This window comes from Oncorhynchus gorbuscha, linkage group LG05 (genome assembly GCF_021184085.1).
Source record: "Oncorhynchus gorbuscha isolate QuinsamMale2020 ecotype Even-year linkage group LG05, OgorEven_v1.0, whole genome shotgun sequence".
NCBI classification, from domain to species: Eukaryota; Metazoa; Chordata; class Actinopteri; order Salmoniformes; family Salmonidae; genus Oncorhynchus; species Oncorhynchus gorbuscha.
The window spans coordinates 5,936,507-5,951,506 of NC_060177.1; the positions used below are offsets into that span (position 1 = coordinate 5,936,507).

The 15,000-nt window shown below is 47.5% G+C and overlaps 1 protein-coding gene across 1 annotated transcript in view; it reads right to left on the reverse strand.

Moving 5' to 3' along the window:
* The window catches only part of LOC124035385 (vacuolar protein sorting-associated protein 13C-like), a 245,266-nt gene that overhangs the window by 156,250 nt on the left and 74,016 nt on the right, over positions 1–15,000 (reverse strand). The window contains exons 21-27 of the mRNA XM_046348841.1: positions 13,314–13,450; positions 12,281–12,413; positions 7,926–8,043; positions 6,125–6,257; positions 5,675–5,857; positions 4,251–4,326; positions 1,479–1,579 (exon numbers count right to left, since the gene is read on the reverse strand). Coding sequence (XP_046204797.1) covers positions 1,479–1,579; positions 4,251–4,326; positions 5,675–5,857; positions 6,125–6,257; positions 7,926–8,043; positions 12,281–12,413; positions 13,314–13,450 — 881 coding nt within the window. The remainder of the gene's footprint in view (positions 1–1,478; positions 1,580–4,250; positions 4,327–5,674; positions 5,858–6,124; positions 6,258–7,925; positions 8,044–12,280; positions 12,414–13,313; positions 13,451–15,000) is intronic.

Here is a 15,000-nt window from a genome sequence, read left to right on the forward strand (position 1 = left end):
GTGTAGCATAGCGCTATAGACAGTGGTCCTGTGTAGCATAGCGCTTTAGACAGTGGTCCTGTGTAGCATAGCGCTTTAGACAGTGGTCCTGTGTAGCATAGCGCTTTAGACAGTGGTCCTGTGTAGCATAGCGCTTTAGACAGTGGTCCTGTGTAGCATAGCGCTTTAGACAGTGGTCCTGTGTAGCATAGCGCTTTAGACAGACAGTGGTCCTGTGTAGCATAGCGCTTTAGACAGACAGTGGTCCTGTGTAGCATAGCGCTTTAGAAAGACAGTGGTCCTGTGTAGCATAGCGCTTTAGACAGACAGTGGTCCTGTGTAGCATAGCGCTTTAGACAGACAGTGGTCCTGTGTAGCATAGCGCTTTAGACAGTGGTCCTGTGTAGCATAGCGCTTTAGACAGTGGTCCTGTGTAGCATAGCGCTTTAGACAGTGGTCCTGTGTAGCATAGCGCTTTAGACAGTGGTCCTGTGTAGCATAGCGCTTTAGACAGTGGTCCTGTGTAGCATAGCGCTTTAGACAGTGGTCCTGTGTAGCATAGCGCTTTAGACAGTGGTCCTGTGTAGCATAGCGCTTTAGACAGTGGTCCTGTGTAGCATAGCGCTTTAGACAGTGGTCCTGTGTAGCATAGCGCTTTAGACAGTGGTCCTGTGTAGCATAGCGCTTTAGACAGTGGTCCTGTGTAGCATAGCGCTTTAGACAGTGGTCCTGTGTAGCATAGCGCTTTAGACAGTGGTCCTGTGTAGCATAGCGCTTTAGACAGTGGTCCTGTGTAGCATAGCGCTTTAGACAGTGGTCCTGTGTAGCATAGCGCTTTAGACAGTGGTCCTGTGTAGCATAGCGCTTTAGACAGTGATCCTGTGTAGCATAGCGCTTTAGACAGTGGTCCTGTGTAGCATAGCGCTTTAGACAGTGGTCCTGTGTAGCATAGCGCTTTAGACAGTGGTCCTGTGTAGCATAGTGCTTTAGACAGTGGTCCTGTGTAGCATAGCGCTTTAGACAGTGGTCCTGTGTAGCATAGCGCTTTAGACAGTGGTCCTGTGTAGCATAGCGCTTTAGACAGTGGTCCTGTGTAGCATAGCGCTTTAGACAGTGGTCCTGTGTAGCATAGCGCTTTAGACAGTGGTCCTGTGTAGCATAGCGCTTTAGACAGACAGTGGTCCTGTGTAGCATAGTGCTTTAGACAGACAGTGGTCCTGTGTAGCATAGTGCTTTAGACAGTGGTCCTGTGTAGCATAGCGCTTTAGACAGACAGTGGTCCTGTGTAGCATAGCGCTTTAGACAGACAGTGGTCCTGTGTAGCATAGCGCTTTAGACAGTGGTCCTGTGTAGCTCGGTTGGTAGAGCATAGCGCTTTAGCAACACCAGAGTTGTGCGTTCGACTCCCACTGGGGTCATCAATAGAAACATGTATTGCTTTGATTATGGGGTTATTTGAACATTAGAGAATTTATTTTATTTTTTTAAGCACTTCGTACCTCTTTGACTTCAAACTTGAAGTGTACGTCAGTCAGCTCCTCTATGACGGAGGGTTGCTGCTCCTCATCCACAGACATATGATATAACTCCCCATCTGAGTCTGAGGAAGAAGATAAATATATAGAGTAATATAGACTACATATAGACTACATAGAGATTACATACAGACTACATACAGACTACATGGAGATTACATATAATATGACTCCCCATCTGAGTCTGAGGAGGAAGATAAATATATAGACTACATATAGACTACATATAGACTACATATAGACTACATATAGACTACATATAGATTACATAGAGATTACATTAGACTACATAGAGATTACATAGAGATTACATAGAGATTACATATAGACTACATAGAGACTACATACAGACTACATACAGACTACATACAGACTACATACAGACTAAATACAGACTACATATAGACTACATAGAGATTACATACAGATTACATATAGACTACATACAGACTAGATATAGATTACATACAGACTACATAGAGATTACATATAGACTACATATAGACTACATACAGACTACATACAGACTACATACAGACTACATATATATTACATACAGACTACATAGAGACTACATACAGACTACATACAGACTACATATAGACTACATATAGACTACATATAGACTACATATAGACTACATATAGACTACATATAGACTACATATAGACTACATACAGACTACATACAGACTACATATATATTACATACAGACTACATATATATTACATACAGACTACATAGAGACTACATACAGACTACATACAGACTACATACATATAACATACAGACTACATATATATTACATACAGACTACATGTATATAACATACAGACTACATATATATTACATACAGCCTACATATATATTACATACAGACTACATAGAGATTACATACAGACTACATATAGACTACATACATTTTGCATAGTGTAAAAAGATCACACATACACTGAGTGGACAAAACATTAGGAACACCTTCCTAATATTGTCTTGCTCCCCCTTCCTCCCTCAGAACAGCCTCAATTCGTCGGGTCATGGACTCTACAAGGTGTTAAAGCAATCTACAGGGATGCTGGTTCATGTTGACTCTACAAGGTGTCAAAGCAATCTACAGGGATGCTGGTTCATGTTGACTCTACAAGGTGTCAAAGCAATCTACAGGGATGCTGGTTCATGTTGACTCTACAAGGTGTCAAAGCAATCTACAGGGATGCTGGTTCATGTTGACTCCAATGCTTCCCACAGTTGTGTCAAGTTTGCTGGATGTCCTTTGGGTTGTGGACCATTCTTGATACACACAGGGAAACTGTTGAGAGTGAAAAACCCAGCAGCATTGCAGTTCTTCACACTCAAACCGGTGCGCCTGGCACCTACTACCATACCCCGTTCAAAGACACGTAAATATTTTGTCTTGCCCATTCACCCTCTGAATGGCTCACATACACAATCCATGTCTCAATTGTCTCAAGGCTTAAAACTCCATCTTTAACCCGTCTCCTCCCCTTCATCTACACTGATAGAAGTGGATTTAACAGGTGACATCAATAAGGGATCATAGCTTTCACCTGGATTCACCTGGACTGGACAGTTTGTCATGAAAAGAGCAGGTGTTCCTAATTTTTCGTCCACTCAGTGTACATCACCTACAGACGTCTGGACATAAACAGAACATATCCCATAGTGAAAGAAATGTTTCCACTCATTCATGATTCATCCCATACAATAACAGATGGTCCTTCTATCTGCTGGTCTTTGTTCTTCAGTAACAGATGGTCCTTCTATCTGCTGGTCTTTGTTCTTCAGTAACAGATGGTCCTTCTATCTGCTGGTCTTTGTTCTTCAGTAACAGATGGTCCTTCTATCTGCTGGTCTTTGTTCTTCAGTAACAGATGGTCCTTCTATCTGCTGGTCTTTGTTCTTCAATAACAGATGGTCCTTCTATCTCCTGGTCTTTGTTCTTCAATAACAGATGGTCCTTCTATCTGCTGGTCTTTGTTCTTCAGTAACAGATGGTCCTTCTATCTGCTGGTCTTTGTTCTTCAGTAACAGATGGTCCTTCTATCTCCTGGTCTTTGTTCTTCAGTAACAGATGGTCCTTCTATCTGCTGGTCTTTGTTCTTCAGTAACAGATGGTCCATCAATCTCCTGGTCTTTGTTCTTCAGTTATAGTTGCCATGGAAATGCCCTTGTTTGTCTGATCTAGATCCGATGAAGGAGGTTGAGCCGCTGACTCTAAAATACAGTCTTCTGTTCCCTGAGGGGGGAGCTGTTGTATTCTGGCTTGCACTCGACATCGACTCACCGTCCCCAACAGACAACTCGAGTCGTGGCATCCATTTTAGACAAAGACCAGGGGACAGGAGGAGCATCCCATCTAGGATCAGATTACCTGTCGCCCAATTATAACCATTAAGAGTGGTCAGATAACAGCAGACCCTGGATCAGTTCCTGCAGAAACAGTTTAGTGAAGAACCTCCCCCCCCCCACCTGTCTCTAATGCATCCAGCAGGACAGTGGGCTGTAAACCCAGGACGTCGGGCCTGGCAAACCCAGGACGTCGGGCCTGGCCTCAGACAAACACAGCATCTAGTGAAGAACCCCCCCCCCCACCTGTCTCTAATGCATCCAGGACAGTAGACTGTAAACCCAGGACGTCGGGCCTGGCAAACCCAGGACATCGGGCCTGGCCTCAGACAAACACAGCATCTAGTGAAGAACCCCCCCTCCCCACACCTGTGTCTAATGCATCCAGCAGGACAGTAGACTGTAAACCCAGGACGTCGGGCCTGGCCTCAGACAAACACAGCATCTAGTGGAAACAAGACAGGAGGGGGAAGAAAACAGTTGATTGCCAATCCTATTACTATTAGACATGATGAACTGTACCAATATAATGGGTGTGTGTAGGTTACTCTACTGGTGAACTGGGGCATACCAACTGTACCAATATAATGGGTGTGTGTAGGTTACTCTACTGGTGAACTGGGGCATACCAACTGTACCAATATAATGGGTGTGTGTAGGTTACTCTACTGGTGAACTGGGGCATACCAACTTTACCAATATAATGGGTGTGTGTAGTAGAGGATACTCTACTGTACCAATATAATGGGTGTGTGTAGAGGATACTCTACTGGTGAACTGGGGCATACCAACTGTACCAATATAATGGGTGTGTGTAGAGGATACTCTACTGGTGAACTGGGTCATACCAACTTTACCAATATAATGGGTGTGTGTAGAGGTTACTCTACTGGTGGACTGGGGCATACCAACTGTACCAATATAATGGGTGTGTGTAGGTTACTCTACTGGTGAACTGGGGCATACCAACTGTACCAATATAATGGGTGTGTGTAGGTTACACTACTGGTGAACAGGGGCATACCAACTGTACCAATATAATGGGTGTGTGTAGGTTACTCTACTGGTGAACTGGGGCATACCAACTGCACCAATATAATGGGTGTGTGTAGGTTACTCTACTGGTGAACTGGGGCATACCAACTGTACCAATATAATGGGTGTGTGTAGAGGTTACTCTACTGTACCAATATAATGGGTGTGTGTAGAGGTTACTCTACTGTACCAATATAATGGGTGTGTGTAGGCTACTCTACTGTACCAATATAATGGGTGTGTGTAGGTTACTCTACTGGTGAACTGGGGCATACCAACTGTACCAATATAATGGGTGTGTGTAGAGGTTACTCTACTGGTGAACTGGGGCATACCAACTGTACCAATATAATGGGTGTGTGTGTGTAAGTTACTCTACTGTACCAATATAATGGGTGTGTGTGTAGGTTACTCTACTGGTGAACTGGGGCATACCAACTGTACCAATATAATGGGTGTGTGTAGAGGTTACTCTACTGGTGAACTGGGGCATACCAACTGTACCAATATAATGGGTGTGTGTGTAGGTTACTCTACTGGTGAACTGGGGCATACCAACTGTACCTTCTGGGTGGGGGTGGAATCACTCTGGGGCATACCAACTGTACCTTCTGGGTGGGGGTGGAAGGGGTGGAATAACTCTGGGGCATACCAACTGTACCTTCTGGGTGGGGGTGGAAGGGATGGAATCACTCTGGGGCATACCAACTGTACCTTCTGGGTGGGGATGGAATCACTCTAGGGCATACCAACTGTACCTTCTGGGTAGGGGTGGAAGGGGTGGAATCCCTCTGGGGCATACCAACTTTACCTTCTGGGTGGGAGTGGAAGGGGTGGAATAACTCAGGGGCATACCAACTGTACCTTCTGGGTGGGGGTGGAAGGGATGGAATCACTCTGGGGCATACCAACTGTACCTTCTGGGTGGGGATGGAATCACTCTAGGGCATACCAACTGTACCTTCTGGGTAGGGGTGGAAGGGGTGGAATCCCTCTGGGGCATACCAACTTTACCTTCTGGGTGGGGGTGGAAGGGGTGGAATCACTCTGGGGCATACCAACTGTACCTTCTGGGTGGGGGTGGAATCCCTCTGGGGCATACCAACTGTACCTTCTGGGTGGGGGTGGAAGGGGTGGAATCCCTCTGGGGCATACCAACTGTACCTTCTGGGTGGGGGTGGAATCCCTCTGGGGCATACCAACTGTACCTTCTGGGTAGGGGTGGAAGGGGTGGAATCCCTCTGGGGCAGGGGGATGCTGTTGACCAGGTCCAACACTCCCTGGATCTTCTGGTCTGAGATCTTCACATGGAGGAGAGGCAGTTCTCCAGACACCTTGAATCTGGAACACAGGAGATACCAGAGGTTTACTAATCTGGAACACAGTAGATACCAGAGGTTTACTAATCTGGAACACAGTAGATACCAGAGGTTTACTAATCTGGAACACAGTAGATAGAGGTTTACTAATCTGGAACACAGTAGATACCAGAGGTTTACCAATCTGGAACACAGTAGATACCAGAGGTTTACCAATCTGGAACACAGTAGATACCAGAGGTTTACTAATCTGGAACACAGGAGATACCAGAGGTTTACTAATCTGGAACACAGTAGATACCAGAGGTTTACTAATCTGGAACACAGTAGATACCAGAGGTTTACTAATCTGGAACACAGTAGATACCAGAGGTTTACTAATCTGGAACACAGTAGATACCAGAGGTTTACCAATCTGGAACACAGTAGATACCAGAGGTTTACCAATCTGGAACACAGTAGATACCAGAGGTTTACTAATCTGGAACACAGGAGATACCAGAGGTTTACTAATCTGGAACACAGTAGATACCAGAGGTTTACTAATCTGGAACACAGTAGATACCAGAGGTTTACTAATCTGGAACACAGTAGATACCAGAGGTTTACTAATCTGGAACACAGTAGATACCAGAGATTTACTAATCTGGAACACAGTAGATACCAGAGGTTTACTAATCTGGAACACAGTAGATACCAGAGGTTTACCAATCTGGAACACAGTAGATACCAGAGGTTTACCAATCTGGAACACAGTAGATACCAGAGGTTTACTAATCTGGAACACAGGAGATAGAGGTTTACTAATCTGGAACACAGGAGATAGAGGTTTACTAATCTGGAACACAGTAGATACCAGAGGTTTACTAATCTGGAACACAGTAGATACCAGAGGTTTACTAATCTGGAACACAGTAGATAGAGGTTTACTAATCTGGAACACAGTAGATAGAGGTTTACTAATCTGGAACACAGTAGATAGAGGTTTACTAATCTGGAACACAGTAGATAGAGGTTTACTAATCTGGAACACAGTAGATACCAGAGGTTTACTAATCTGGAACACAGTAGATAGAGGTTTACTAATCTGGAACACAGTCGATAGAGGTTTACTAATCTGGAACACAGTAGATACCAGAGGTTTACTAATCTGGAACACAGTAGATACCAGAGGTTTACTAATCTGGAACACAGTAGATACCAGAGGTTTACTAATCTGGAACACAGTAGATACCAGAGGTTTACTAATCTGGAACACAGTAGATACCAGAGGTTTACTAATCTGGAACACAGTAGATACCAGAGGTTTACTAATCTGGTCTGGTATTACCTGGCTCAGCCCCCCCAGTCTGGTATTACCTGGCTCAGCCCCCCCAGTCTGGTATTACCTGGCTCAGCCCCCCCAGTCTGGTATTACCTGGCTCAGCCCCCCCAGTCTGGTATTACCTGGCTCTGCCCCCCCAGTCTGGTATTAACTGGCTCAGCCCCCCCAGTCTGGTATTACCTGGCTCAGCCCACCCAGTCTGGTATTACCTGGCTCAGCTCCCCCAGTCTGGTTAACAGTCTGGTATTAACTGGCTCAGCCCCCCCAGTCTGGTGTTACCTGGCTCAGCCCCCCCAGTCTGGTGTTAACTGGCTCAGCCCCCCCAGTCTGGTATTACCTGGCTCAGCCCCCCCAGTCTGGTGTTACCTGGGCATCCTGGTGTCCTTCTCCACCATGCATTTGGCCAGCTGGAGGCTGAAGTCCATGGGCTGCAGGATGTGCTGTATAGAGGAACCACGTTGACGGGCCGTCTTCCACTCCTCACCTGTAGGGAACAGACCGGAACAGTGGGGGACAGAGCTCAGTGGGGACAGAGACCGGAACAGTGGGGGACAGACCGGAACAGTGGGGGACAGAGCTCAGTGGGGACAGAGACCGGAACAGTGGGGGACAGACCGGAACAGTGGGGGACAGAGCTCAGTGGGGACAAAGAGCTCAGTGGGGACAAAGAGGGACAGAGCTCAGTGGGGACAGAGACCGGAACAGTGGGGGACAGAGCTCAGTGGGGACAAAGAGGCACAGAGCTCAGTGGGGGACAGACCGGAACAGTGGGGGACAGAGCTCAGTGGGGACAAAGAGGGACAGAGCTCAGTGGGGGACAGACCGGAACAGTGGGGGACAGACCGGAACAGTGGGGGACAGAGCTCAGTGGGGACAGACCGGGACAGTGGGGGACAGAGCTCAGTGGGGACAAAGCTCAGTGGGGACAGAGACCGGAACAGTGGGGGACAGACCGGAACAGTGGGGGACAGAGCTCAGTGGGGACAAAGCTCAGTGGGGACAGAGACCGGAACAGTGGGGGACAGACCGGAACAGTGGGGGACAGAGCTCAGTGGGGACAAAGAGGCACAGAGCTCAGTGGGGACAAAGAGGGACAGAGCTCAGTGGGGACAGAGACCGGAACAGTGGGGGACAGAGCTCAGTGGGGACAAAGAGGCACAGAGCTCAGTGGGGGACAGACCGGAACAGTGGGGGACAGAGCTCAGTGGGGACAAAGAGGGACAGAGCTCAGTGGGGGACAGACCGGAACAGTGGGGACAGACCGGAACAGTGGGGGACAGAGCTCAGTGGGGACAGACCGGGACAGTGGGGGACAGAGCTCAGTGGACACAGAGACAGAAACAGTGAGGGACAGAGCTCAGTGGACACAGAGACAGAAACAGTGAGGGACAGAGCTCAGTGGACAAAGAGACAGAAACAGTGAGGGACAGAGCTCAGTGGACAAAGAGACAGAAACAGTGAGGGACAGAGCTCAGTGGGGACAGAGACAGAAACAGTGAGGGACAGAGCTCAGTGGACAGAGACAGAAACAGTGAGGGACAGAGCTCAGTGGGGACAGAGACAGAAACAGTGAGGGACAGAGCTCAGTGGGGACAGAGACAGAAACAGTGAGGGACAGAGCTCAGTGGACAGAGACCGAAACAGTAAGGGACAGAGCTCAGTGGGGACAGAGACAGAAACAGTGAGGGACAGAGCTCAGTGGACAGAGACAGAAACAGTGAGGGACAGAGCTCAGTGGACAGAGACAGAAACAGTGAGGGACAGAGCTCAGTGGACAGAGACAGAAACAGTGAGGGACAGAGCTCAGTGGACAGAAACAGAAACAGTGAGGGACAGAGCTCAGTGGACAGAGACAGAAACAGTGAGGGACAGAGCTCAGTAGACTGAGACAGAAACAGTGAGGGACAGAGCTCAGCGGGGACAGAGACAGAAACAGTGAGGGACAGAGCTCAGTAGACTGAGACAGAAACAGTGAGGGACAGAGTTCAGTGGACAGAGACAGAAACAGTGAGGGACAGAGCTCAGTAGACTGAGACGGAAACAGTGAGGGACAGAGACAGAAACAGTGAGGGACAGAGCTCAGTGGACAGAGACAGAAACAGTGAGGGACAGAGACAGAAACAGTGAGGGAGAGAGCTCAGTAGACAGAGACAGAAACAGTGAGGGAGAGAGCTCAGTGGGGACAGAGACAGAAACAGTGAGGGACAGAGCTCAGTGGGGACAGAGACAGAAACAGTGAGGGACAGAGCTCAGTGGGGACAGAGACAGAAACAGTGAGGGACAGAGCTCAGTGGGGACAGAGACAGAAACAGTGAGGGACAGAGCTCAGTGGGGACAGAGACAGAAACAGTGAGGGACAGAGCTCAGTGGGGACAGAGACAGAAACAGTGAGGGACAGAGCTCAGTGGGGACAGAGACAGAAACAGTGAGGGACAGAGACAGAAACAGTGAGGGACAGAGCTCAGTAGATAGAGACAGAAACAGTGAGGGAGAGAGCTCAGTGGGGACAGAGACAGAAACAGTGAGGGACAGAGCTCAGTGGGGACAGAGACAGAAACAGTGAGGGACAGAGCTCAGTGGGGACAGAGACAGAAACAGTGAGGGACAGAGCTCAGTGGACAGAGACAGAAACAGTGAGGGACAGAGACAGAAACAGTGAGGGACAGAGCTCAGTAGATAGAGACAGAAACAGTGAGGGAGAGAGCTCAGTGGGGACAGAGACAGAAACAGTGAGGGACAGAGCTCAGTGGGGACAGAGACAGAAACAGTGAGGGACAGAGCTCAGTGGGGACAGAGACAGAAACAGTGAGGGACAGAGCTCAGTGGACAGAGACAGAAACAGTGAGGGACAGAGCTCAGTGGACAGAGACAGAAACAGTGAGGGACAGAGCTCAGTAGATAGAGACAGAAACAGTGAGGGACAGAGCTCAGTGGGGACAGAGACAGAAACAGTGAGGGACAGAGCTCAGTGGGGACAGAGACAGAAACAGTGAGGGACAGAGCTCAGTGGGGACAGAGACAGAAACAGTGAGGGACAGAGCTCAGTGGGGACAGAGACAGAAACAGTGAGGGACAGAGCTCAGTGGGGACAGAGACAGAAACAGTGAGGGACAGAGCTCAGTGGGGACAGAGACAGAAACAGTGAGGGACAGAGCTCAGTGCTCATTGGTGCTCACAAGGCAGTAGACTGAGTGAATGTTTGTTCCATAATGACATTAACAGGAAAACACTGTTAGTGGGAAGACATCTGAGTGGTTTCATGAGACACAGATTTAAAACACTGTTTGAAATGCAGTAAGGGGGAAGATGCAACAACTAGCATGTTGCTAATACTGAAGATCTATAGATGCAACAACTAGCATGTTGCTAATACTGAAGATCTATAGATGCAACAACTAGCATGTTGCTAATACAGAAGATCTATAGATGCAACAACTAGCATGTTGCTAATACAGAAGATCTATAGATGCAACAACTAGCATGTTGCTAATACAGAAGATCTTGTGGGAAGCCTGCCTAGTGGGAAGCCTGCCTAGTGGGAAGCGCGCTTCAAATTACCAGTTCAGATATATAAATGGTAGCTCCGTTTAAACCGTAGACATCAACACCGTTTTTAAACACGTAATTGCATTTAGAGTTGTGGCAAAGTGATTTGGCTTATGAAAGGCTGTTTAAGTCCAGCAGCACCGCTGTATGATCAGCTGTATGATCAGCTGTATGATCAGCTCTAGCAGCACCGCTGTATGATCAGCTGTATGATCAGCTCTAGCAGCAACGCTGTGTGATCAGCTCTAGCAGCACCGCTGTATGTTCAGCTGTATGATCAGCTCTAGCAGCAACGCTGTGTGATCAGCTCTAGCAGCACCGCTGTATGTTCAGCTGTATGATCAGCTCTAGCAGCACCGCTGTATGATCAGCTGTATGATCAGCTCTAGCAGCACCGCTGTATGATCAGCTGTATGATCAGCTCTAGCAGCACCGCTGTATGTTCAGCTGTATGATCAGCTCTAGCAGCACCGCTGTATGATCAGCTGTAGCAGCACCGCTGTATGATCAGCTGTATGATCAGCTGTATGATCAGCTGTAGCAACACCGCTGTATAATCAGCTGTATGATCAGCTGTATGATCAGCTGTAGCAACACCGCTGTATAATCAGCTGTATGATCAGCTGTATGATCAGCTCTAGCAGCACCGCAGTATGATCAGCTGTATGATCAGCTGTGTGATCAGCTGTAGCAACACCGCTGTATAATCAGCTGTATGATCAGCTGTATGATCAGCTGTATGATCAGCTGTATGATCAGCACCACTGTATGATCAGGTGTATGATCAGCTGTATGATCAGCTGTATGATCAGCACCGCTGTATGATCAGCTGTATGATCAGCTGTATGATCAGCTGTATGATCAGCTCTAGATTCTCTTCTCTCTCCACTCATGTTCCTCCCATCAATCAGCTGTATGATCAGCTGTATGATCAGCTGTATGATCAGCACCGCTGTATGATCAGCTGTATGATCAGCTGTATGATCAGCTCTAGATTCTCTTCTCTCTCCACTCATGTTCCTCCCATCAATCAGCTGTATGATTATTTCACAATGGGATTTTCTTTTCCCTTCTCGAGGAGACAATTTGATTTATCAGCTTTTCATTTCTGGTATCGGCTATTACCGTCTAACGGAAACCCTGGTGTGTGTGTGTGTATGTATGTGTGTGTGTACCTGACTTGCTGTAAAGGACCTGGACACTACGTAGCTCCAGTGAGTACTTCTCGTAGGCACGGTCCATAATCTCCTCCAGGGAACTGAAACTGGGTGATAAAGACTGGGGGTTCCCCTGGTCCACACTCACCAGCTACACACACACACACACACACACACACACACACACACACACACACACACACACACACACACACACACACACACACTTAAAATTATGACACAATAAAACAATAGGGTGTCTTTGCTGTCATTATTCTAGAACCTGTCTGTTCTCACCTGTAGACTACCAGTCTGTTCTCACCTGTAGACTACCAGTCTGTTCTCACCTGTAGACTACCCGTCTGTTCTCACCTGTAGACTACCCGTCTGTTCTCACCTGTAGACTACCCGTCTGTTCTCACCTGTAGACTACCCGTCTGTTCTCACCTGTAGACTACCCGTCTGTTCTCACCTGTAGACTACCCGTCTGTTCTCACCTGTAGACTACCCGTCTGTTCTCACCTGTAGACTACCCGTCTGTTCTCACCTGTAGACTACCCGTCTGTTCTCACCTGTAGACTACCCGTCTGTTCTCACCTGTAGACTACCCGTCTGTTCTCACCTGTAGACTACCCGTCTGTTCTCACCTGTAGACTACCCGTCTGTTCTCACCTGTTCTCAGACTACCCGTCTGTTCTCACCTGTAGACTACCCGTCTGTTCTCACCTGTAGACTACCCGTCTGTTCTCACCTGTAGACTACCCGTCTGTTCTCACCTGTAGACTACCCGTCTGTTCTCACCTGTAGACTACCCGTCTGTTCTCACCTGTAGACTACCCGTCTGTTCTCACCTGTAGACTACCCGTCTGTTCTCACCTGTAGACTACCCGTCTGTTCTCACCTGTAGACTACCCGTCTGTTCTCACCTGTAGACTACCCGTCTGTTCTCACCTGTAGACTACCAGTCTGTTCTCACCTGTAGACTACCCATCTGCTCTCACCTGTAGACTACCCGTCTGTTCTCACCTGTAGACTACCTGTCTGTTCTCACCTGTAGACTACCAAAGTCTATGATCATCAGGTCAGACTTGGCTTGGTAGAAGCCAGACTTAGGCACCAGCAGGTATGAAGGCTTTAGGTCAATCTTCAGGTCCAGAATCTTCCGGGTCTCAATGATGTGAGACAGACCTGCACAGAGGACAAAAGAATCCTCAATAGATGTTAGAATAATGTAGAACCAGGAAGAGACAAACATCTACCTGGCAGGGTGTGTTTGAGTTATGACGGTTGTAATAACATCTTATGTAGATGTTATAGAAGCTTTATGAACGCATAGGTAGTGTTTCCTGTTTCCTGTTCCCACCAGTGGCTGTTATATAGTGTTTCCTGTTTCCTGTACCCACCAGTGGCTGTCATATAGTGTTTCCTGTTTCCTGTTCCCACCAGTGGCTGTTATAAAGTGTTTCCTGTACCCACCAGTGGCTGTTATAAAGTGTTTCCTGTACCCACCAGTGGCTGTTATAAAGTGTTTCCTGTACCCACCAGTGGCTGTTATATAGTGTTTCCTGTACCCACCAGTGGCTGTTATATAGTGTTTCCTGTACCCACCAGTGGCTGTTATAAAGTGTTTCCTGTACCCACCAGTGGCTGTTATAAAGTGTTTCCTGTTTCCTGTACCCACCAGTGGCTGTTATAAAGTGTTTCCTGTACCCACCAGTGGCTGTTATATAGTGTTTCCTGTACCCACCAGTGGCTGTTATAAAGTGTTTCCTGTACCCACCAGTGGCTGTTATAAAGTGTTTCCTGTTTCCTGTACCCACCAGTGGCTGTTATAAAGTGTTTCCTGTACCCACCAGTGGCTGTTATATAGTGTTTCCTGTACCCACCAGTGGCTGTTATAAAGTGTTTCCTGTTTCCTGTTCCCACCAGTGGCTGTTATAAAGTGTTTCCTGTTTCCTGTTCCCACCAGTGGCTGTTATAAAGTGTTTCCTGTACCCACCAGTGGCTGTTATAAAGTGTTTCCTGTTTCCTGTTCCCACCAGTGGCTGTTATAAAGTGTTTCCTGTTTCCTGTACCCACCAGTGGCTGTTATAAAGTGTTTCCTGTTTCCTGTTCCCACCAGTGGCTGTTATAAAGTGTTTCCTGTTCCCACCAGTGGCTGTTATAAAGTGTTTCCTGTTTCCTGTTCCCACCAGTGGCTGTTATAAAGTGTTTCCTGTACCCACCAGTGGCTGTTATAAAGTGTTTCCTGTTTCCTGTACCCACCAGTGGCTGTCAAAGTGTTTCCTGTACCCACCAGTGGCTGTCATATAGTGTTTCCTGTTTCCTGTACCCACCAGTGGCTGTCAAAGTGTTTCCTGTACCCACCAGTGGCTGTCATATAGTGTTTCCTGTTTCCTGTACCCACCAGTGGCTGTCAAAGTGTTTCCTGTACCCACCAGTGGCTGTCATATAGTGTTTCCTGTACCCACCAGTGGCTGTTATAAAGTGTTTCCTGTACCCACCAGTGGCTGTTATAAAGTGTTTCCTGTTTCCTGTACCCACCAGTGGCTGTTATAAAGTGTTTCCTGTACCCACCAGTGGCTGTTATATAGTGTTTCCTGTACCCACCAGTGGCTGTTATAAAGTGTTTCCTGTACCCACCAGTGGCTGTTATAAAGTGTTTCCTGTTTCCTGTACCCACCAGTGGCTGTTATATAGTGTTTCCTGTACCCACCAGTGGCTGTTATAAAGTGTTT